This window comes from Lutra lutra, chromosome 1 (genome assembly GCF_902655055.1).
Source record: "Lutra lutra chromosome 1, mLutLut1.2, whole genome shotgun sequence".
Classification (NCBI taxonomy): Eukaryota; Metazoa; Chordata; class Mammalia; order Carnivora; family Mustelidae; genus Lutra; species Lutra lutra.
This window is the reverse complement of record NC_062278.1, coordinates 119644166-119668889: the sequence shown is the minus strand read 5'-3', so window position 1 is coordinate 119668889 and position 24724 is coordinate 119644166. Positions and strand designations below refer to the sequence as shown.

The window sequence follows — 24724 nt, the reverse complement described above, 5'->3', positions numbered from 1 at the left end:
TTCTTTTTTTAAAAATAACATCCCTCCTATTACATGTCAAGTGACATCTCATTTTGCTTTTGGTAGAAGCGTTGGGCTTTTCTTTCTGATTTGTAGGAGCTCCTTTATATTAAAAAATTTGACTGTGTTTCTGGCAAATATGTTTCCAGTCTGTTGTTTGCCTTTTGATTTTGTGTGTAATTTTTAAAAAGATTTATTTATTTATTTGGGAAAGAGAGAGCCTGAGCGTGTGGGAGCAGGGGGAAGGGCAGAGGGAGAGAGAGAGGATCTCAAGCCGACTTCACGCTGAGTGTGGAGCCTGATGTGGAGCTCAATCTCATGACCCCAAGATCATGACTTGAGCTGAATCAAGAGTCAGGCACTTAACCTACTTAGCCACTCAGGCGCCCCTCTTGTGTGTAATTTTTGACGTAAAAATTTTTTTGTTTCTATGTAATCAAATCTATTCAGCATTTCCTTAGCACCACTTTACCTTACTTCAAAGTTTCCCCTCTCCTTCTATCTGATGAATACTTAACTGCATTTCTTGTTTCCTTTTCCATTTCATTTTCTAATCCGAAATTAATGTAGGGGTAAGATAGAAGGTAAAGGTCTAAGGTGTCTTTTTCTCACATCATTATCATCAATGATTCCAGCATTAGTTTTTTTTTTTTAATCTTTTTTTTTAAAGATTTTATTTATTTATTTGACAGAGAGAGATCACAAGTAGACAGAGAGGCAGGCAGAGAGAGAGAGAGAGAGAGAGAGAGAGAGGGAAGCAGGCTCCCTGCTGAGCAGAGAGCCCGATGCGGGGCTCGATCCCAGGACCCTGAGATCATGACCTGAGCCGAAGGCAGCGGCTTAACCCACTGAGCAACCCAGGCACCCTCCAGCATTAGTTTTGAGTAAGCCTTCTTTTCTCTCTCACAGCAGATTCTGACTTCTTCATATATGCCAAAATCTGTGGGTGGCACTGTGAGGGGCCTCCCAGAGCCCCCTCAGGAATGAAGAACTTATCCCCCAGCTGCCAAAAGTTGGCTTCAGCTTTGGGCAGTGCCTCCCCTCACAAAAATTACCTCACCAAGGTCCCACCTCCTTCCATAGCAGTTTGCATCCAAGGAGTAATAGACAAGAAGTAGAAAGGCCCAGACATTTTGCCCCAGTGCAGGAAAATTCTGAAGGGCCACCTGGCCCCTGTGTGACCTACAGGTTGGCTGAGGCTGTTGTTGGCCCCTTTACCACAGACTGACTTCTCCGCTCAGTCCCGCTTCCTTTCCTTCACTTTTGTAGGCATTGATGCCAAAATTACTCCCTAACAAGCATCCTGCATGCTTATCTCTAGAGTCCGTTGCAAACTTTTAAAAAATTTATTTATTGAATTTAGCACCATATATTTTGATGTTGGTAGTTTTAGAATCCAGGGGGCTTTTTGCATTCTCAGTTTCCATTATCTGCATCCTCAAATTTATGATGCTATGTAGTAAACAAAAAAACTCCACAGAAATGTTAACTAATAAATAAGAAATGAGGCCTCACTCAATCATCACCTTTCATTCAAACTAGCATCTTCCTTTTCCTCAACCTCAATGCAAAACAATGCCAAGTGCAGGTACAATGACAATTTATTACAAAGATTTAAAAATCTTGCAAAGGAAGCCAAATTTTATGAGGTTGATAGGAGTGATATTACAATACCTTTTTAGTCACCCCAAAAGTCACCAACAAATAAGAAGCTAGTCTAGGGCGCCTGGGTGGCTCAGTGGGTTAAGCCGCTGCCTTCGGCTCAGGTCATGATCTCAGGGTCCTGGGATCGAGTCCCGCATCGGGCTCTCTGCTCAGCAGGGAGCCTGCTTCCCTTCCTCTCTCTCTGCCTGCCTCACTGCCTACTTGTGATCTCTGTCTGTCAAATAAATAAATAAATAAATCTTTAAAAAAAAAAAAGAAGCTAGTCTAAAACAGCTGAAAGTTGAAGAAGAGAAAATCAATAAGGCTGACAATCTAGTAGGATCTTCAAAAAAAAAGGCCTATAGCTTCACTGATAAATCCTATCTGACATGAAAAAAATGAACACCAGTCCTCCCCAAACTCTTTCAAGACATTGAAGAGGAAAGAACACTTCCTAACTCATTCTATGGTGTTAATATTACCATGAAACCAAAGCCAGCTCAAGACATCACAAAAACCCCCACAGACCAATATCCTTTATGAGCACAGAGGCAAAACCCTCAGCAAAATACTGGCAAACTGACCCCAGCAGTATATTAAAAAGATTATACTTCATCAGCAACTGGGATATTTTTTTTAAAGATTTTATTTATTTATTTTTTATTTGACAGACAGAGATCACAAGTAGGCAGAGAGAGAGGGGGAAGCAGGCTCCCCGCTGAGCAGAGAGCCCGATTCAGGGCTCAATCCCAGGACCCTGAGATCATGACCCGAGCCGAAGGCAGAGGTTTTAACCCACTGAGCCACCCAGGCGCCCCTAGCAACTGGGATTTATCCCAGGAACCTGGGAGCTGTTGAATGTATACAAAGCGGCCAATGTACTCCCCTACAGTAATTGAGAGAAAGAAAAACATACACGGTTGTCTTAATGCAAAAAAGGCATTTGGCAAAATCTAATACTACTCCATGATTAAAACACTTCAATGCTGGGAATAGAAGGGATCTTTCTCAAATAAAGGGCATTTATGAAAAACGCATAGTTAACATCATACTTAATGGTGAAAGACTGAAAGCTTTCCTTGTAAAATCAGGAACAAGACAAGTATGCTTGCTTTTGTCACTTTTATTTAACATTATACTGAAGTTCTAGCCATGAGCAATTAGGTTTAAAAAAAAAAAAGTAATAAAAGCATCCACACTGCGGGCACTTGTGTGGCTCAGTTGGTTAAGCGCGCCCTCCTTCAGCTCAGGTCATGATCCCAGGTCTCTCTCTCACACAAAATAAAATAAAAATAAATAAAATTATTTTTTTTAAAAAGCACCCACACTGCAAATCTCCATTTGCAGATGATACAATTTTGTATATAGTTAACAGAATACACACACACACACACACACACACAATCAGAGCTAGTAAATGCATTCAGGAAAGTAGCAGAATTATTCTAACAGCCAGAAAATGGAAACAACCCGAGTGCCCACAACTGATGAATAGCTAAACAAAATACGGCATATTGACACAAAGGAATATTATTCAGCCATAAGGAGTCAGGGACCGGAATACACTGCAACACAGACAAACCTTGAAAACATGCTGAATAAAAAAAGTCAGGGGCACCTGGGTGGCTCAGTGGGTTAAGCCTCTGCCTTCGACTCAGGTCATGGTCTCAGGGCCCTGGGATCGAGCCCCACATCTGGCTCTCTGCTCAGCGGGGAGCCTGCTTCCCCTTCTCCCTCTGCCTGCCTCTCTGCCTACTTGTGCTCTCTCTCTCTCTGTCAAATAAATAAATCTTTAAAAAAAAAAAGTCAGGCATGAAACACCACGTATTGTAATGACAAGTGTCTGTTCAGGTACGTGTTCGGAATTGGACCAAATCAATAGAGGGAGGAAGTAGATTAGTGGTTGTGGAGAATGGGAAGAAGGAAGAATTGGGAAGTAGGAGGTTTCTTTCTGGACTAATGTAAATATTCTGCAATTAGATAAATGGTGATGGTTACACAACATTACACTAAAATCACCGAATTATATACTTTACAATGACTAAAAAGGTGAATTTTATGTTATGTGAATTTTACCTCAATAAGTCATTTTTTAAAAAAGAGAGAATGGCCTTTAAATATCAAATGATTGAGGATCCCTGAGGAAAACTGATGAAATTTATGCGTATTTTTATATTTGGATTTTTCAAAAATGGTCCTTACACTGAGAGAGCCAAATTTGAAGTGACAGGCGTCCTATCAGGCAATCATATAATTTGGAGAGAGTAATTAAGCCAAAAAAAATGAAACAAAGAATGATTCATTCCTCTTGGGTCTAAAATTCAGTGTTTGACAGCAAGCTGTCCAAAATTAGCAAGAGAAGAATCTGATTGGCTGGTCCAGCTCATCTTCTCTGGCCATACCTTAGCTTGGGATGGGCTGGCTTTGAGTCAGGCCATCATTGCCCTCGACTAATCGTGGGTGACACTGCCCGGAAGATAGCCACCTAGGGATTCTGGGTGGGGCCGCAGTACTCCCTCATAGCTATAAAGTCCTCCCTCTCACCAACACACCATTATTTCTCTCTTCATCCTCATCCAAGCTAAGAATCAGCCAGTCTCCCCCGGGCCTCCCAGCCCCTGCTGCCCAGAGTGTCCATCCAGTCGCCTTCCCTTCCTGACTCCCTCTCACTCTTCATTCCCCCTTTCCTGCCTCCCACAGTTCTGTCCTGAATAAGTTTCAGAGAACATCCTCAGTGCCCGGTTCCCTGCTCTGAGGAAGTCTAAAGTTCAGGGCTTGAGACAATTAAGCTCAAGGCCTCTCACCAGGCTAGAGATGAATGACCCAGGGGTCATTCCTGTCACATGGCCGAGGCCGCTGAGTCAGCCTGTGTCTGTCAGGGTGGGACCAAGGCAAGTGACCCTGGTCAATGTCCTTGTATTCCTTGTGCCATCACTTCCACCTCAGGAGATAACTGGGTCCCCAAGACTCCTGGATCCCTGGGCTGTCCTGTCCTGAGAGTTGTACTTTAGGAGGAGGATAAAAGAGGGACAAAACCTGCTTGAGACATTTTCGATGTATGGGGATAGCAGTAGAGAGTCCTCTTGGTACCACCAATAACTACTTCCTCTGACTGTAGCTCCTCACCACCCCCAGAATCCACTCTATTGACCCTCTCATGGGCCCTTTTCTTATTTTCAAAATTCTTATCTGAAGCTCAACAGAGCTTCGTCCCTTCGTCCCTACGTGCCTTTTACCTCTCTCCACACTCTCATGGCTTTCTATCCAACCTGGTGTCAGAACTTCTGTGAGCCTCAGTTTCTTCATCTGTAAAATGGGAATAAAGACAGTACTCACCTTCCAAGAGCAGTTATAACATTTCAACAAGATAAGGAACATACTGCATTTTCTACAGCGCCCGGGGCACACGTTTGCAGCCGCTGTCACTGAGCTTTCCTGAGTTTATCAGTCACGTGACCACTTCTAAAGCGCTCTCACTCCATGTGTATCGGGCCCTGGGCTAGGAACCCTGGGGTACTGTGTTTGGGCTCAAATGGCTTTGAATCTACTTGGAGAGAAGAGAGATCACTAATCAATAAAAAAGTTGAGAAACATATAATTTGGCACAGCTTTCCAGAAGCTGTCCAAATGCTTGGAAGTCTCACTCTACAGCTCTTGCATCTTAAGTCCCTCTGCATCTTTGCTGCATCTTTGGCTGCTGTTTGGCAGGATAAGCCCCTCACCAAGACGAGGAAGGCTGAGATTTGGGAAACCCACATGGGCCTCATCTGGCTTTTCCAGCTCATTCTCCCTTCCACACGCCAGACCAAAGTGTTAATGGCAGTGAGGGAGTTGGCCTTGACTCTCCCGTCTTCAGGGGACCAGAGATCAAGTTCCAGCCAGGTTCTGGGAGACCTGGGTTTGCTGACTGGTAGTATTGCAGGGAGGATAGAGAACTTTATTCGACCACCACCCTAGAAGACTCCTTAGAGGGGATCTGGGGTGAGGGCTGGCAGGTAGCAAAGGGTGTCCAAAGGCGTTGGTGGGAGGGAGAAAGGAAGGACAACACCTAGGGAGAGGGAGGAGTCAGGAACCAGGGAACTCAGCCAGCCAAGAGGATCAAATTCCTCTGGGGTGAACTCTGAGATAAGCTCTAGGGACCTGTGGCCACGGGAAGCCTGAGAACAGAGAGGCAGAGGAGAAGATCCTGCCATTGCACCTTCACGTGGCCGAGGTCCTTGCTCTGACAAAGGCCAGCAGGCAGAAAGACTCGTGGGAGCCACCTCCCTCAGGGCCCCCACCAACCTGCCCTTCCTTGCCCCTCACTGCTTGCTGGGAAAGCCAGAGAGGGAGAGAAGACGATGGAGCCAGACAGGACTCAGATAAAACTTGACCCCAGGTGAGTGAGGGTGCTGGGCCCAGAGCCAGGAACCAGTTGCTAAGCAGTGGAGGCCCCTAGCACGCTGGCCTGGCCCTATCTCCCTCCCAGGGCCTTTGGCTCCCAGGACACAGAATGGGGCAGATGAACAATGGTTTGGCTGGCCCTGAGGTCAGTGTGATCCTGCAGAGCCTTGGCTTTGCACTCAATGGGGAAGAGAAAAATCCCAAAGGTGGGGGCTGTGAAGGGCAGGCACAGAGCTGTGGACCCATCCCTGGTACTTAGGGCCCACTCTTTCTCTGAGGCCCTGCCTTTTTTCTCTTGTCAGTGCCTGACCTGCTGCCCCAGTGGAAGTGGAGAGAGTGGGCACCAAAGTCAGGCCTGCCTATAGCCTTGGGGCACTTGTCTTATACACTAGCCTGGCCCATTTGCCATTTCCTCTAAGAATTGGGGCACCGAGGGGAAATGTACAAGTTCCCTGAACTCAGAAGTGTTTGAGGGAGTGTGAGATAATTGGTATTCCCTCGGTACCTTCCATGTTCTGAACACAGGCTGGTATCTCTACAGGTACACAGCAGATCTTCTGGAGTTACTGAAAACCAATTACAGCATCTCGTCTGCCTGCTTCTCTCATGCTCCCACTGCAGCCCAGCTTCTGAGAGGTGAGTCAGGGGCCCTCCCCAGAGGGAGCTGAGAGGAGGGAGCCAGGACACCTGAGTGATGCTGATGAAAGGTGGTCCTCAGCCAGCCCGCCTGTAGAGCATCTATCTGTCATGGTTAAGGCCTTAGAGAAGAGCAACTCTTCAAGGATCCAAGAGGCCAGAAGAGGGGCATGGTAGCCTAGCCAGGGAGACAAAGCTGCATGCTGGACCCCCCACAGATCCCAGCCTCAAAGCTCCTGCAAGTTGGGGACACTGGCCTGGAGTATTGTTCAAACCCCAGAGCCAACCAGGATTCAAGATGGCACCCGTATGATCCAAGCCCCAGAGAATCCCCCTTGGGGCCTGCACAAGAGCCTCTGGGAAAGGGTCTCTGTCATTCTAGAGGGGTGGTCACTATGAATAATGTCCTTAAAATTTAGGCGAGCCTGTAGAAGTATTCCAACAATGTTGGCCAACTAGATCTTATACTGAATTGCTTTGAAAATGAAAAGCAGAATACAGGTCTCAGTTTATTTCCTGGCCGCCTATATGACAACCAAATGACCCTAGCTTTTTTATAGCAAACGTGGCTCCTATCCCTATTTCATTTTGTTTTCCTACTGCATGATTAACCACCTCTTAGACATTGATGAAGAGGAGTCTGTGTCTCTATGGTATCTTTTTTAATATAAAGATTTATTTATTCATTTGAGGGAGAGAGTATGAGTGTGGTGGTGAGGGGCAGAGGGAGAGGGAGAAGCAGACTCCCTACTGATCAGGGAGCCCAATTCGGGGCTTGATTCCACGACCTGGGGATCACAACCTGAGCCCAAGGAAGACACTTAGCCAACTGAGCCACCCAGGGACCCCCTCTATGGTATCTTTAATGTTTTTGCCTAACCTCCTTCCTGATATGGTCACTTCGGTGAGTAGACTTTCTGACCACAGAGGATGTGGTCAGCGTGGATCAGGAGACAGACAGGGGCATGTGCTTGGACAATGTTCAGCTTTGTTTCAGAGCGAATGACAACACTCTCCAGAGTGTCCAGAGAGGCTTTGCAACTGCTCTGGGGTTCATGCTGGTAGCCAGCTGCTCTGTCCAGCTCCAGGAACCTCTCGTTCAGAGTGCAGCTGGTGGGACAAGTGTTCCATTAGCAGTTTGCCAACCAGACGCAATTTTGTCCCCCCAAGGAACTTCTGGTAATGCGCAGAGACTGTTTCAGTGGCCCCGACTAGAGGGCGCAACCGGCATCTAGTGGGGGAAAGGCCAGGGATGCTGCCCTGAACACAAAGGCCAGTCCCCCACCACAAGGAGTTACCTTGAACAAAGTGTCTATGGTGCTGAGATTGAGAAACCCAGCCTCACACAGGAAAAATCGATCTCACATTGCTTTGCGACAGATGTGCAAATAGAAGCCCCAGGGATCTTCAAAGAAGGGAGACCGTGCTGGGTCTGGTAGCCCAGCGCTCTGCCTCGTTCCCAGGGGGAATGTCGGAGAACGGAGAGCAGGCGGTGCGCGCTGCTGCGGTGGGATGGAGACAGAAGGGGCAGGCACGTGCCGCGGACCCCGAGGACCTTGATCCGGCAGGGTTCCAGGTCGCTGGTGGAGAAGCAGGGGACAACCGAGAGGGCTGGGCAGGTGAGGTGGGGCGTGATGAGTTCAGGCGGGGGAGTTGCACTTTATCCTGAGGACGGAAGGAGCCGGGGAGGGTTCCGAGATTGGGAGGGGCTGGACGGGGCTGCAAAATCATTAATCAGTAAACGGGGTGGACTTCGGGGAAGAAGGGCCTCGAGAAGCCGGGCTATGCATTGGAGATCATCGCCCCAGCCCAGCATGGGGTACATGAGTCTGAGCCGGAACGATGTCAGGGAAGAGAGCGGGGGTTGGGAAACGGAGGCAAGCCCAAGAAAGAACGGGCTGCCTGGGAGATAGCTAGACCGGGCGAGTGAAGGAAAAGATCCCGCAACTACCCCGCTGGGGGATCGGGGCAGGGTGAGGGCAGCGGCGATGACCCCGAGAAACAGGAAAGCCCCAAAGAGGCTTTGCCCTGAGGACGTGGCAAAACCCTTCCTCCTTCTCCTGTAAACTGTTGCTCCTTAAACTTGGCTGCCATTTAAGGAGGAGCTCTTGGGGGAGAACTACCGAATCTGTTTTTTGAAATGCCTGTGGTATGATTGCGATGACACTCCCTCCAGGATTCTTAAATGGACCGATCCAAACATTTCTGTGAAAGTGATGAGCCAGGAAAAGCCAAGCCAATTTTGAAAACATGTGCGGAGGGCACCTGCCCTACCAGGGGTTAAGACTTAGAATGAGGCAGGGGGGCCTGGGTGGCTCAGTGGGTTAAGCCGCTGCCTTCGGCTCAGGTCATGATCTCAGGGTCCTGGGATCGAGTCCCGCATCGGGCTCTCTGCTCAGCAGGGAGCCTGCTTCCCTTCCTCTCTCTCTCTGCCTGCCTCTCTGCCTACTTGTGATCTCTCTCTGTCAAATAAATAAATAAAAATCTTTTTAAAAAAATTAAAAAAAAAAAGACTTAGAATGAGGCTAAGCAATGAACAGGAAAGTGCAAAAGGCCCAACAAGTAGAAACGTGGAACTGGGCATGCGCTCTGTGAAGTGATGCCCCTGCCTACCCCCCACCCCCTCCGTGGGCAAAACGGAATCGCCACGAAGTCATCAGGACAATGTATTTGTCCCGGGGCGGAGCGGGGATCCGTGTGAAAATAGCTCCGGTGTAGCTTTAATCCAGAGAGCTTAAATACCTAAATGTAAAATACCAACTTTTTTTCTTTTTTTTACAAAAGACAATATAGAAAGATAGCTTTCTGTTTGCTCTTTTATTTTTATTTTTGAAACTTTTGTGATTTAAAAATCATTTTTGATGGCTATGATGAAATGCTAGTTAAAAATGTACACAATTTTATAATATAATTGCAGTAATACAATAGGTATGTACTTTAACCCGGGTGTTTTTTAAAGCTACCTTTTATTGAACAAATACTACTTTCGAGATGCTGTGCTAAGAAGTTAGTGAGAGAATGAATAAGCTGTCCAAGGTCAAGAGCGAGCACCAAGTGGGATTTTACTTGGAACTCAGGTGTCTCTGACTCCAGAGCCTATGCTCTTAACTCTCTTAAAGACAAACACGCAAAAATGAAAATAACCTCTGGTTAGGAACTAGCTGGAATTATGGGGGATACTCTTTCAAGATTTTAATGCTCTAATATTGTTTTCATTACCTTTTTAAAAAAGTCATCCTCTCTATTGGAGATACGGTGGGAAATTTGCTAGTTGCTAAAGGTGTAAGTGTATTCAAAATGGTCAGTTAGACAAGCTTTTCCCAAAGTGTGTTTCTTGGAATATGAATCTCAAGTAGTGCCTCATGAACACAGAATCTGTAAAAAAATAAGTTTTATAAAAGTTATATTCTATAACCTCCACTAGGAAATTACAGTATAAAGCAGATTAAAAACTTGAGTATGGGAAGAAACAGGTTTAACTTTAAGGCATCTCCATAAAGCCTCTGGCCATAGAACATTTTTGTCCCATATCTATTAAGATGCAGAAAATAAGGTAGGGGACAATCTCCAAAGAAGATAAATGAGTTGCATGGAGAGCAGTAGTGTCAGGATCTATGGATGCTGAGAAACTTCTTAGCTTTTGTGCTGTGGCAGTGAATACAAGAGCCTATAGATACTACAAGTAGGAGAAAGAATATAGACCGTCAAAGCCAGAAGTTACAAGAGACTGCAAATCATGTCTGTACTGAAGAGTCACATATGCCCCCAGCCCACCTTCACAAACTTAAACAACTTGTTAGGGTTGCGTCTCATTGTTCATATCGCTCCACATTCCCTCCCATAGCTGTGGGAACGCACACCAAGAGTCAGCCTGTGAAATGGTTAAGAGTATGGGCTTAGCCAGAAACCCCTGGGTTTCAATTCCAGCCCGGTAACTTCCAGGCTGTGTGACCATGGGTAAGGTGCTTAAACTCTAAACTTAGTTTCCTGGAAAAGCCTATAAATGGAGATGACAATAGGAATTCACATGGGTTATTTCTTTCATTCAACAAATAGCCACAGTTGCTATTCCACGCCCTCGGAGATGGAACAGAGAACAAAGCTTGACAAAGTCGCTGTCTTGCAGGACTTTACAAGGGTGTGTTGGGGGGGAGGGGTAGGCAGCAGAAAAGAGGCAAGAAAATAAATACGTAAATAACCTCACTGTGGGAGAGAGATGGGGCACTCAGGGAAAGCTGGCGAAGGAGGGGCATTGGAACGGGGATCTCAGTGAGGAGAAGCCAGCCACTGGGAGCTAGGGAGAAAAACTGAATGGACAGAAACCGAGCGCCACCAAGCTCCAGAGGTGGCACAGCTGACATGGTCATTGGGAGGCTAAAGGGGTGTAGGAGTGGTAGGGAAATCCCAAACCTCAGTAAACAGAGACCAGCGAAGCTATGGTGTTTGACATGGGGGAACACAGGGTGTGGGAGAGGGTGAGGATTCAGTGCCAGAGACCCAGGGTCAGAGGACATGAGGGGGACTGTGGTTCTGGGAGTCAAAGTGGACCAGATTTTCAAAGAGGAGGGAGCAGTTGAGTCAGTGAAGACTGGGAAAGGCTCCGACCTTGAAAGCTTTTGAAAGGGCTCTTTTTACTCTCAGCTCTCCCTGAGCTGGGGGAGGACAAGGGTCAAGCAGGGGTGGGCAAGTTGCCAACAGAGGCTTCTAAGAGTGACTCTGCCTTCCCACAATGGACATTGGTTTTGAGAAATCGGGACACCTGGGTGGCTTAGTTGGTTGAGTGTGGGACTCTTGATTTCGGGTCAGGTCGTGATTTGGGGTGGTAATCTCAGGGTTGTGAGATTGAGCCCTGCAGAGGTGGGGGGAGCTCCACATTCAGTGGAGGGGTGGGGAGAGGATTCTGCTTGGGATTCTTCTCTCTCTCTCCCTCTGCCCCTCCCCCTGCTCATGTGCTCTCTCTCTCTCTGTCAGCCCTGACCTTCTTCGTTCTCTGTGTAATTATGTCAATATTTTTAGTTGGTTATCTTTATAGATTTATTATTCCTTTAGATAACTTCTTATTCTGCCAAGCAGGGGCAGTACTTCCTGACTTCGCACTTTGTAAGATAAAGATATTTGTCCCACTCTTTCCTTCAAGTCTTTTCTACCTTTCTCTCCCCAAACATGGTTTAATTTAATTTAATTTAATTTTAGAAGATTTATTTATTTATTTGACAGACAGAGGTGACAAGTAGGCAGAGGCAGGCAGAGAGAGAGGAAGAAGCAGGCTCCCCGCTGAGCAGAGAGCCCGATGCAAGGATCAATCCCAGGACCCTGGGACCATGACCCGAGCCGAAGGCAGAGGCTTTAACCCACTGAGCCACCCAGGCGCCCAATTTTATAAATAACCAAACATGGTTATTAATTTTGCAATCTTCTTTATCGACATGAAATCTTTTTTTTAGGTCTAAATTATATACAGTAAAGGGTAATGATCTCAAGTGTATATTGTGATGCATTTTTGCTTGTGTGTACATCTGTGAAACCACCACCTAGACAAAAAAATAGAACATTTCCGGCAATCAGGAGGGTCTCTTGTACTCCCGCCCCAGTTACTATGCCTCCTGAGACCACTACTTAGACCTCTACCACCTCTATAGATCATTTTTCCCCATTCTTCAATTTGTAGAAACAAAATCAAACAGTATATACTCTTGTGTCTGGCTTCCGTCACTCATCATTAAAGATTAAAGATTAATCTGTTTTTTTGCTTGTATCAGTTTATTTATTTTTTTTTATTGCTGTGTGATACTCTATTGTGGGAATGTATCACAGTTTACAGCATGGGTTTGGAACACCTGGGATTGAGTCTGGCATCGGGCTCCCTGCTCAGCTGGGAGCCTGCTTCTCCCTCTTCCTCTGCTGCTTGCGATCTCTCTCTCTCTGTCAAATAAATAAAATAAAAAATCTTAAAAAAAATAAACAACATGGGTTTGAACTATGCAGGTCCACCTATATGAGGATTTTTTTTCCAATAAATATATGTATGGTGCTGTAAAGATATTTTCTCTTCCTTGTGATTTTCTCTTTTTTAATAAAGATTTTATTTTTAAGTAATCTCTACACCCAGCATAGGGCTCAAACTTACAACCCGGAGATCAAAAGTCGCATGCTCCACTGACTGAGCCAGCCAGGTGTCCCTTTATGATTTTTAATTTTATTTTTAAATTTATTTTTATTTTTTATTAACATATAATGTATTATTTGTTTCAGGGGTACAGGTCTGTGATTCATCAGTCTTACACAATTCCCAGAGTTCACCATAGCATACCTTCTCCAATGTCCCAGCCACCCCATCCCTCCTACCCGCTTCCATTCCAGCAACCCTCAGTTTATTTCCTACGGTTAAGAGTCTCTTATGATTTGTCTCCCTGTCTGGTTTCATCTTGTTTCATTTTTTTCCTCTCTTCCCCCATGATCCTCTTCCTTGTCTCTCATATTCCACGTATCAGGAGGATCATATGATCTGTCTTTCTCTGACTGACTTATTTTGCTTAGTCTGAGCTTGTCCTTTCAATGGTTTCTTTTGACCAATGAAAATATTTAATTTTAAGAAAGTCCAATTTATCCATTTTTAAATTCATGGGTGGTGCTTTTGTGTCCTATTTTAAAAGATCTTTGTCTATTTTTTTTTTTAAGATTTTACTTATTTATTTGACAGAACACAAATAGGCAGAGAGGCAGGCAGAGGGAGAGGAAGAAACAGGCTCCTTGCTGAGCAGAGAGCCCGATGTGGGGCTCGATCCCAGGACCCTGAGATCATGATCTGAGCTAAAGGCAGCCGCTTAACCAACTGACCCACCCAGGCACCCCAGATATTTGCCTATCTTAAAGTCATGAAGATCTATTTCTCTGTTTTCCTCTAAAAACGTTGTTTTAACTTTCACACTTAGGTGTTTTTGGATGATGTGAGGGAGGGGTCGATGTCCTTTTTTTTTTTTTTAAGATTTTATTTATTTATTTGATAGAGACACAGTGAGAGAGGGAACACAAGCAGGGGGAGTGGGAGAGAGAGAAGCAGGCTTTCAACTCAGCCCGATGTGGGGCTCGATCCCAGGACCCTGGGATCATGACCTGAGCTGAAGGCAGATGCTTAGCAACTGAGCCACCCAGGTGTCCCCTCAATGTCCTTTTTTTATCCACCAAAGGATATCCAGTTAACCCAGAAGATTTTCTTGAAAAAACATCCTTTTTCCCATAAATTGTAGTGGTGTCTTTTGTCATAAACCAGATGACCATACATTTGTGGATCTGTTAATAAATTTTTTTAAAAATTGAGTTCTAATAAGTTTTTTAAAAATATTACACATTCTGGGGCGCCTGGGTGGCTCAGTGGGTTAAAGCCTCTGCCTTCAGCTCAGGTCATGATCCCAGGGTCCTGGGATCAAGCCCCGCATCGGGCTCTCTCCTCGGCGGGAAGCCTGCTTCTCCCTCTCTCTCTCTGCCTGCCTCTCTGCCTACTTGTGATTTCTGTCTGTTAAATAAATAAATAAAATCTTTAAAAAAAAAATTACACATTCTTCACAAAGATTTTGAAGCATCTCTGAGGATAGGATCTGGACAGCTCGTTTTTAACAACTACTCAAATGATTGCAGTAAACACTGAGGAAAGCTACTGAAGCACATTTAATTTAAGACTAATTACGAGGCCAACACGAGTCAAATGTCCCTGGAGTCTTTTCGGGTATCCATATCTCTTTTGTTAAAATCCCTTCCTAATGTCCCAGTTTCGTGACATAATTTTTAAAATCAAATTTAAACAGCCCTAAAGTATACCATTAATTACATTCTGCTTTAATTATAATGTTAATTGGTCCACGTCTGCTAGCATGACACCTTTCACTGGATGTAATTGTAAATGGGATTGACTCCTTAATTTCTCTTTCTTCTGTCTTGTTGTTGGTGTAGAGAAATGCAACTGATTTCTGTGCATTGATTTTATATCCTGACACTTTACTGAATTCCTGTACAAGTTCTAGCAGTTTTGGAGTGGAGTCTTTTGGGTTTTCCACATATAGTATCATATCATCTGCGAAGAGTGATAGTTTGACTACTTCTTTGCCGATTTGGATGCCTTTAATTTCCTTTTGTTGTCTGATTGCTGAGGCTAGGACTTCTAGTACTATGTTGAATAGCAGTGGTGATAACGGACATCCCTGCCGTGTTCCTGACCTTAGCGGAAAAGCTTTCAGTTTTTCTCCATTGAGAATGATATTTGAGGTGGGTTTTTCATAGATGGCTTTGATAATATTGAGGTATGTGCCCTCTATCCCTACACTTTGAAGAGTTTTGATCAGGAAGGGATTCTGTACTTTGTCAAATGCTTTTTCAGCATCTATGGAGAGTATCATATGATTCTTGTTCTTTCTTTTATTAATGTGTTGTATCACATTGATTGATTTGCGGATGTTGAACCAACCTTGCAGCCCTGGAATAAATCCCACTTGGTCGTGGTGAATAATCCTTTTAATGTACTGTTGAATCCTATTGGCTAGTATTTTGGTGAGAATTTTTGCATCTGTGTTCATCAAGGATATTGGTCTGTAGTTCTCTTTTTTGATGGGATCCTTGTCTGGTTTTGGGATCAAGGTGATGCTGGCCTCATAAAATGAGTTTGGGAGTTTTCCTTCCATTTCTATTTTTTGGAACAGTTTCAGGAGAATAGGAATTAGTTCTTCTTTAAATGTTTGGTAGAATTCCCCTGGGAAGCCGTCTGGCCCTGGGCTTTTGTTTGTTTGGAGATTTTTGATGACCGTTTCAATCTCCTTACTGGTTATGGGTCTGTTCAGGCTTTCTATTTCTTCCTGGTTCAGTTGTGGTAGTTTATATGTCTCTAGGAATGCATCCATTTCTTCCAGATTGCCAAATTTGTTGGCGTAGAGTTGCTCATAGTATGTTCTTATAATTGTCTGTATTTCTTTGGTGTTAGTTGTGATCTCTCCTCTTTCATTCATGATTTTATTTATTTGGGTCCTTTCTCTTTTCTTTTTGATAAGTCTGGCCAGGGGTTTATCAATCTTATTAATTCTTTCAAAGAACCAGCTCCTAGTTTCGTTATTTTTGTTCTATTATTTTTTTTTTGGTTTCTATTTCATTGATTTCTGCTCTGATCTTTATGATTTCTCTTCTCCTGCTGGGTTTAGGGTTTCTTTCTTGTTCTTTCTCCAGCTCCTTTAGGTGTAAGGTTAGGTTGTGTACCTGAGATCTTTCTTGTTTCTTGAGAAAGGCTTGTACCGCTATATATTTTCCTCTCAGGACTGCCTTTGTTGTGTCCCACAGATTCTGAACCGTTGTGTTTTCATTATCATTTGTTTCCATGAATTTTTTCAATTCTTCTTTAATTTCCTGGTTGACCCATTCATTCTTTAGAAGGATGCTGTTTAGTCTCCATGTATTTGGGTTCTTTCCAAATTTCCTCCTGTGATTGAGTTCTAGCTTCAGAGCATTGTGGTCTGAAAATATGCAGGTAATGATCCCAATCTTTTGATACCAGTTGAGACCTGATTTAGGACCGAGGATGTGATCTATTCTGGAGAATGTTCCATGTGCACTAGAGAAGAATGTGTATTCTGTTGCTTTGGGATGAAATGTTCTGAATATATCTGTGATGTCCATCTGGTCCAGTGTGTCATTTAAGGCCTTTATTTCCTTGTTGATCTTTTGCTTGGATGATCTGTCCATTTCAGTGAGGGGAGTGTTAAAGTTCCCTACTATTATTGTATTATTGTTGATGTGTTTCTTTGATTTTGTTATTAATTGGTTTATATAGTTGGCTGCTCCCACGTTAGGGGCATAGATATTTAAAATTGTTAGATCTTGTTGGACAGATCCTTTGAGTATGATATAGTGTCCTTCCTCATCTCTTATTATAGTCTTTGGCTTAAAATCTAATCGATCTGATATAAGGATTGCCACCCCTGCTTTCTTCTGATGTCCATTAGCATGGTAAATTCTTTTCCACCCCCTCACTTTAAATCTGGAGGTGTCTTCGGGTTTAAAATGAGTTTCTTGTAGGCAACATATAGATGGGTTTTGTTTTTTTTATCCATTCTGATACCCTGTGTCTTTTGATTGGGGCATTTAGCCCATTAACATTCAGGGTAACTATTGAGAGATATGAATTTAGTGTCATTGTATTGCCTGTAAGGTGACTGTTATTGTATATTGTCTCTGTTCCTTTCTGATCTACTACTTTTAGGGTCTCTCTTTGCTTAGAGGACCCCTTTCAGACACCTTTCACTGGAAATAGTAAAGTTGACTAGGCACAGCCAACCTCCTAATTCAAAATTTTTGCTAATTAAGCAAAAACTTGTTTGGTGTCTATATCCTGGCTGAGGTAAGCCTAACCATACCTAGAATTATCTGGTCTAGTCTCTCATCCATGCAGAAGAATGACTTTTTAGCTACATGTTGGATACTCTAAGTCTAAGAAAATGCCATTCTTCTGCATGGGTGGGAGCCTAGACCACATAATTCTAGATACATTAAAGCCATTTAGATCCTAATGAAGAAGCCCGTATCTTCTGCCCCTCAGTCCTGGACTTCAGCTCAGGAGAATCTGCTCTCTCTTTCCACTTTAGCACTGGACCCTGCAGAAATTGCCCTCACAGTCATCATGACCTTGCTTGCCCTGGGCTCAGTCATCATCTTCCTGGAGGATGCTGTCTACCTGTACAAGAACACACACTGTCCCATCAAGAGGACCACCCTGCTCTGGAGCAGCTCTGCACCCACGGTAAGGGCCTTGTAGCTGCCCTTTGGGAGAGACTAAACAATTAGAGGAATTTTGAGAATTCCTCTAAACTCAGCAATCCAAGTCAGTAGAGGGTTGCCTGCTTCTACACACTTAGAATAGGGGGATGTAATTTCCGATTGCAGTCAGGACCCCGTGCTTGGAAAGCCAACAATTAGTGGGACAGCAAGTTTGAATTCTTAGAGCCAGGAGAAAGGTAGAGAAACTGCTCAGCCCACCAGCATCCCTACTCACTACTTCTGGCCACAGTATTACTGTTAAAAGAAATATCCCTTCCTGTAGAGGAAAGCAGTGGTTCCTCAGAGGGGAAAGAGGGAAACTATTTTTTCCCCATAGGGACATACTCAGCTCAATCCTTATATTGTAGACCTTTTTAACTCACCCTCACAGACATTATATAGGTCTCTGGCTTGCTCCCAGGACCTAAGACTGGACTTCCATTTCTTTGTAAGGTCTGTGTGTGTGTGTGTCTGGGGTGCAGAATGGAGCCCTTGAGGTCCTTTTCTACCAGAGGACACCTGCCTGGGCCATCTCAAGTCATCAGAGATGCTCTAGTAACATGCGATGTTGAAAAGGAAGGGTTGGATCTTGACCCAATTCCTCCTAAGGATGAACACTACACTACTCCAGGGGTATTGGATGAGATAATCTTCAAACAACCACCAGACTTAAGGTGACCTGCTGTCTCTAACCCTAGATAGAGAAGGAAATGACCACTGAATTAAAAAAAAAAAGAACCTTAAAAAATTAGTTGACTTCTTAAAATTAACTATTTTTCCAGCCAACCATTTGAAGTAATGACACCCCAACTGTTCAGGTTTTGCTTCCTTGAGCCCTTGCCATAAAATGTTTGAGAGAGTGAGCACAAAGACTCCTTTCTTGCTGCAAACAGCTTCTCGTTCCTCTCCAAGTAGGTCGTGTCTGTGTTCTGCTGTTTTGGTCTCTGGATCCCTCGTTCACTCATGCTCGTGGAAATGGCCATTACCTCGTGAGTGTCCTGCCCCACCTCCAGCTCTGAGCTGGTCACCCTTTTGCTCCCCACTCACCCAGGACCCAGGACTCCAGGGTCCACATTTTCTTTTAACCCATATCCCTTCCCTAAATCCCTGCAAACCAATCAATCATGAATCTATCCCCTTTCAACTTGTGCTAATCAGGTCCCTTGAACTCCTGGTTCTGTTCATCCTCAGTTAATCATTTTGTTCCTCCAGGCCCCAATTCCCCTCTTCCTCAGCCCCGGACCCTCTCCTGTCTCTCCCTCTTGCTGGGTCACATATTCTGAATACCTGGTCCCTACTATGTCCCCCTCAGTGAGCCCCATCTCTGTTGCACCCTTTGTAGTCTGGTATCCCCTCAGCAGGCTACCACTTCCCCTCTGTGAGGCTCACCTCTGTTCCCACTCCAGGTTTTACGCAGTATACTTTTACCTGCTGATGAGGGTCATGGTGGAAGGCTTTGGTGGGAAGGAGGCAGTAATGAGGACACTGAAGGACACTCCGATGATGGTCCACACAGGCCCCTGCTGCTGCTGCTGCCCCTGCTGCCCCCCACTCATGCTCACCAGGTGAGGTGGGAGTGAGAGGCTTCCTCAAGGAACAGGTTAGCCTCTTCCTGCATTCCCCCAAAAGCCTCTCTGGCTCTCTCAGCTCTGCTTCAAGTCTCTTGGAACCAGGCAGGTATGGAACAAAGCCAGTGATGAGAGGGTGGGCATCTCACAGCCACCAACACAGGGGTGAGGAGAGCAGAGGAAGGAGAACTCCAATTTCCATCCCTTAAGCTCACTGCTGCCCACAAACTTCAGCCATTTGGAGCAAAGTGGACTTTGGGCTACTTACTTGTCCCTTTTGCCCATTTTGGTTAATGAGATTGGGGTCAACATTCTGATAGTTCTTGCCCTAAAGGCAGCATTCTGGTCTGGGGGGATGAGTGGGAGACAAGAAGAGAGTTTCCAATGCTCTCAACATTCTGGCTTCTTCCTATGTCCCCATCCATCTAGCCATTTTGGTGTCTATTATGGCAGCCAAGCCTTAGCTCAGGAGCCCAGTGAGGGACCTGGAAGGTGTTCTTGAGGTAGGCAGTTTGTGGGTTCATGTTCCTAACCCTCTTCTTCCTTCAGGAAGAAGCTTCAGCTGCTGATGTTGGGCCCGTTCCAGTATGCCTTCTTCAAGATAACACTGAGCCTCGTGGGCCTGTTTCTCATCCCCGATGGCATCTTTGACCCAGCAGACGTAAGCCAGGAGTAAGGGGCAGCAAAGTCTAAGACTCACTTAGTACCTCTGAGCTCTAGAAGGAAGAGCTGGAGCCAACATCCGCTGCAACAGGGCCCCACAGGCAGGGTAGCGCCAGCAACAGTGTGGCCATGGAAAAGTAGAGGCTTGGAGACTGGTGGGGAGAGGAGAGTGGAACAGGTCAAGGCTTTGGGGCTTTTTTTTTAATCACCTTTCCCACTATGGAAGAGGAGAAATAAAAGGAGGAGAAAAGGCTCACCTCCCTCACTACTTTTTGATCTGCCACCAGATTTCTGAGGAAAGCACAGCTCTGTGGATCAACACTTTCCTCGGTGTGTCTACCCTGTTGGCTCTCTGGGCCCTGGCCATCATTTTCCGTCAAGCCAAGATGCACCTGGGCGAGCAGAATATAGGAGCCAAATTTGTCCTCTTTCAGGTAACTATACCCTGGAAAAGAAAAGCTGGTTAATATTAGAGCTACCAACAACTGGGGTTAGGAACTGAGACTAATAAACACCAAAAGTGGGTCTGGGAATCTTCTTAAGCCTAGGTTTCCTATGAGATATAGAAAATGATTCCTGTCCCTTCCCAGTTTTTGCTTTTCTGTGCTGTAATAGCTTCCTAGCACCGCCCTCAAAAAGGATCATAAACTGGGTGGCTTAAAACAACAAAAATTTCTTGTTTCACAGTTCTGGAGGCTAGAAGTCCAAAATCAAGGAAGGGGTCAGCCAGGCCACACTCCCTCTGAAACCTATAGGGGAGAATTCTTCCTTGCCTCTTCCTAACTTCTGGTGGTTGGCCAGCGATCACCAGCTAGCAGCTGCATCATGGATTTTGTCTCCGTATGACATGGCACGTGTCATGTGTCTTCTCTTTTCCTCTTCTTAGAAGGACAACAGTATATGGGAATAAGGACCCTCCAGCACGATGTCATCTTCATGATACCTAATCAGTTAACCAAAATGATGATGCTATTTCCAAATAAGATCACATTCTGAGATACTGGGGGTTGGGACTTCAAAATATTACTTTAGGGACCCACTTCAACTCTTAAAACATGTATTATCAACCTTAAAATCTTCTCCCTTTACTTTTTCCTACCCAATACTTTCTAAAGCTCTATAATTCATCACTACCAGGAGCACCAGCATGATCATAGTTGTGAACTACTTTCACCACATTTGGGACTCTTCATACATTTACCTCTAAATTCTCACAATCATCTTAGGAGTCATTATTATTCCTATTGTGCAAATGAGGCCCAGAGATGTCTTCGGGCTTGCTCGAAGGCATGTAGTTATGAGGCCAGAATTTAAATCTAGATCTAACTCTCAGATCCACATTCCTTCTTCTCATCACGCTGTCTCTTCACCTGCACACCTCTCTCGAAGTTCTCTGCAAGGCACATTTTTTCACTTTTACACTTTCCATTTTCTAAAGCCTAGAGAACTTCCACCAAATGCAATGGTTTCTAGCCTAATCTTGTTTTCCTTCTCTCTCCACTTTTTCTGTCTCCTCTCTAGGCCCTTTTCCTATTCCCACAGCATAGTGACCGCTTTGTAGTTGACAGTGTGATTTCACATAAATTCTCATTTGATCTAAGTAGATGCCTCCAAGATGTGGATTTCTGGGCGCACAGTAGGTAGAATTGAAGACAAGATGGGCCAGAAGAGCTTGAAATGAGTCAGGGACTGAAAGGGCAGAAAAGATCTGGGCCGCAGAAGCATTTAGGGTCATGCCACGGGCTAAAAGTCCTGTGACTGCCAGGCCTGCCCGTGACTATTGGGGGACGCCTGCCCTGAAGAGGCTGATTCTTCAGAAAAGAGCACTCGGGGGCACAGGTGTTGATGAAGCCTCTGGACAGAGATTTTCTTTTTCTTTTTTTCCTCACTGTATCAAAATATACATAAAATTTACCATTTTAACTATTTTTTTTAAAGATTTTATTTATTTGACAGACAGAGATCACAAGTAGGCAGAGAGGCAGTCAGAGAGAAAAGGAAGCAGGCTCCCTGCTGAGCAGAGAGCCCAATGTGGGGCTCGATCCCAGGACCCTGGGATCATGACCTGAGCCGAAGGCAGAGGCTTTAACCCACTGAGCCACCCAGGTGCCCCAGCATTTTAACTATTTTTAAGTGTAGAGTTCAGTGGCATTATGTGCATTCACATTGTTGTGCAATCACCACCACCATCCATTTCCAGACTTTTTCCGCCTTCCATGCAGAGACTCTGTACCTTTTGAACATTAATTCCCCTTTCCCCCTTTCCCCCAGGGCCTGGCACTGTAGAGATTTTTCAAAGGGCGCTTTCCTTCATGGCCAGTTGCCCATCATTTTAGGAGCAGGGAATCTTAGGTCCTTGAGCCAGATGGAAACGGTCTTCTCTAACCATCCACCCTGTTCATTCACTGAGTACTCATTAGTAGCCATGGCTGAGATAGGGAAACAAACATGGACCCCAAATCAGTTCTTGTTTCTTGTCACATCTCATAAAATATTGGGTAAAAGACAAAGATTATAATTTGCCTAAGGATTACAAGTCCACAAAACTTTACTTAAGTGAGTTTCAACCCTCTGTAACTGCCAGATCAAAAGGTCAGCTGACTGCACTGTGGAAGGCCAAGCACAGCAGTGCGCTGACTGGCCTCAGTGCCACGGGTGCTGGGCCTCTCCTGCCCTTGCTTCTCTTCTGTTCTGCAGGTGCTCCTCATCCTGACTGCCCTGCAGCCATCCATCTTCTCAGTCTTGGCCAACAGTGGGCAGATTGCTTGTTCACCTCCCTTTTCCTCTAAAATCAGGTCTCAAGGTGAGCACAGAAGAGTTCCTCTCTCATTCCAGAATGTGTGAGAAGGGAGGGTCAGGGAAGAGAGGACCTTAGAACAGAGGTTGGGCCAGCCTGGCTTCTGCTCAGAATACTCAGAAAGGCATCTCCAAGAAGTCTTAGTGGGGTTTTAAGGAGATGGTGACTTCTCTGACCACACAGAGGGGAGCTGCAATCCCACAGCTTGAGGCCAACCCTGATGGCCAACCCAGGAAGCCATAGGTTCAATTCCCAGCCTCTGGGAGAGGAATGGGTGTGGTCTGAAAGTGGGTCATGCTGATAGGGGCACCTGGGTGGCTCAGTTGGTTAAGTATATCTGACTCTCGATGTCTGCTTGGGTCATGATCTCAGGGTTGAAGGCTCGAGCTCCACATCAGGCTCCATACTAAGCATGGAACCTGCTTGGGATTCTCTCTGTCCCTCTGCCCCTCCCCACTGCTTACTCTCTCTCTCGAAAAAAAAAAAAAAAAAAAAAAAAAAAGGAACATCATGCTCATAAAACATGCAAAAGAAATGGGGTTTAATGCTAGTCTCAGATTGCAGAAGGTGGAGAGTCAAGTTCCAGTTTTGGCTTTACCATTCATCTGCTACGTTACTTATGACAACTTAGTATCTCTAAACATGGTTTGAGGACAAATTGGAGAAAGTTTTGCTGAACTCACATGCCAGGGCTGCTAGTGGGATACCATCTCTACAATTTAGGATAACTTACATTATATTTCACTCCATGCTGCAGTTATGAATTGCCAACTCCTCGTACTGGAGACTTTTCTAATGACTGTGCTGACACGCATGTACTACCGAAGGAAAGACAACAAGGTTGGATATGAACCTTTTTCTTCCTCAGACCTGGATTTGACTTCAAATTCCAAAGTGGACATTGAAAGAAACACTGTACACATTAAATGGGCACAAGATTTCCTCACTGTCCCTCAACCTTGACCACAGGGGAATGGATTCCATTTCCAGAACAAGGTGACAGATTACATTTGACTGTAGGAGATGAAGAATTATGGAATAGAATGCAATTATTTTGGACCTTGTCTGGAGAAGGTATTTTAAGTTTTATAATAAACAGGATAGAGTTTAAAATTCTACAGTTGGGTACATTGCCTCTGTGGGTGACACTATTAGCCCTTGAAGCTTGTATATTGAAAGGTCACTCTGAGTTTTCCCAAAGCCAATGAAAGGGGGGGAAGTATGTGGTAGTTTGCCTGTTGTAAGAACAGGAGTAGAAATCAACCAGGCAAGCCCTTACGATTATTGTGGCATTACTTACAATAACCAAAATATGGAAGCAACGTAAGTGTCCATCAATAGAAGAATGGATAAGGAAAATGTGGTATAGCTATACAATGGAATATTATACAGCCATAAAAAGGAGACCATGCCATTTGAGACAACATGGATGGACCTAGAGGGTATTATGCTAAGTGAAATTAGTCAAACTGAAAAAGGCAAATACCATATGATTCCACTCTATATGGAATCTAAAAGAAAATGAATAAACAAATGAAAAGCAGAATCAGAACTATAAATACAAAGAACTGATGGTCCAGAGGAGATGAGGTGAGGGGTTGGGCAAAATGGGCCAAGAGGAGTGGGAGATATGGGCCTTCAGTTGTGGAATGAGTTCGTCACAAGAACAAAAAGAGCATAAGGAATACAGTCAATGAGGGGCACCGGGGTGGCTCAGTTGATTGAGCATCTGACTCTTGAGTTTGGCTCAGGTCATGATCTCAAGCCCTGTGTCGGGCTCTGTGCTCAGTGCAAAGTCTACTTAAGATCCTTTCTCCCTCTCCCTCTGCCCATGCACACCTGCTCTCACTCTCTCTCTCAAATAAATAAATAAAATCTTAAAAAAAAAAAAAAGGAGTACAGTGAATGATATTGTAATAGCAATGTAATGGGACAGATGGTAGCAATACTTGTGGTGAACAAAGCATAGTGTATAAACTTGCCAAGCCACTAAGCTGTACACCTGAAACTAATGTAACATGGTATGTCAACAACAACAACAACAACAAAAAAGGAACTCAACCAGGCAAAAATAGTACAAACCTGAAGTCTCAGAAGAAACCAGGCTTCTGAAGATCAGATGGAAGGTATTCTCTCCCTTATAGATGTGTCATTAGGGCACTGATGACATTAGACCTCATAGATCTGGATCAGCCTCCCTTAGAGGGCCAATGGCTTTTTGAGCCTTCTATGCAAAGCTGCA

General features: G+C 44.7%; 1 protein-coding gene across 2 annotated transcripts; it reads left to right on the top strand.

Moving 5' to 3' along the window:
* The first annotated feature begins 5329 nt into the window (after window positions 1–5329).
* SLC51A (solute carrier family 51 subunit alpha) lies at window positions 5330–23880 on the top strand. Of its 2 annotated transcripts, XM_047734230.1 has the most exons (9): window positions 5330–6022; window positions 6569–6663; window positions 17283–17437; window positions 18370–18443; window positions 18861–19019; window positions 19572–19683; window positions 19973–20119; window positions 22383–22488; window positions 23240–23880. In XM_047734230.1, exons 1-9 carry the CDS (start codon window positions 5985–5987, stop codon window positions 23443–23445), a joined length of 1092 nt encoding a protein of 363 aa, XP_047590186.1. In that variant the 5' UTR covers window positions 5330–5984; the 3' UTR covers window positions 23446–23880. The 2 variants fall into 2 exon arrangements, with proteins under 2 accessions (XP_047590186.1, XP_047590178.1); XM_047734222.1 differs by lacking the exons at window positions 5330–6022; window positions 6569–6663 and adding an exon at window positions 7422–8282.
* Window positions 23881–24724: the final 844 nt, after the last annotated feature.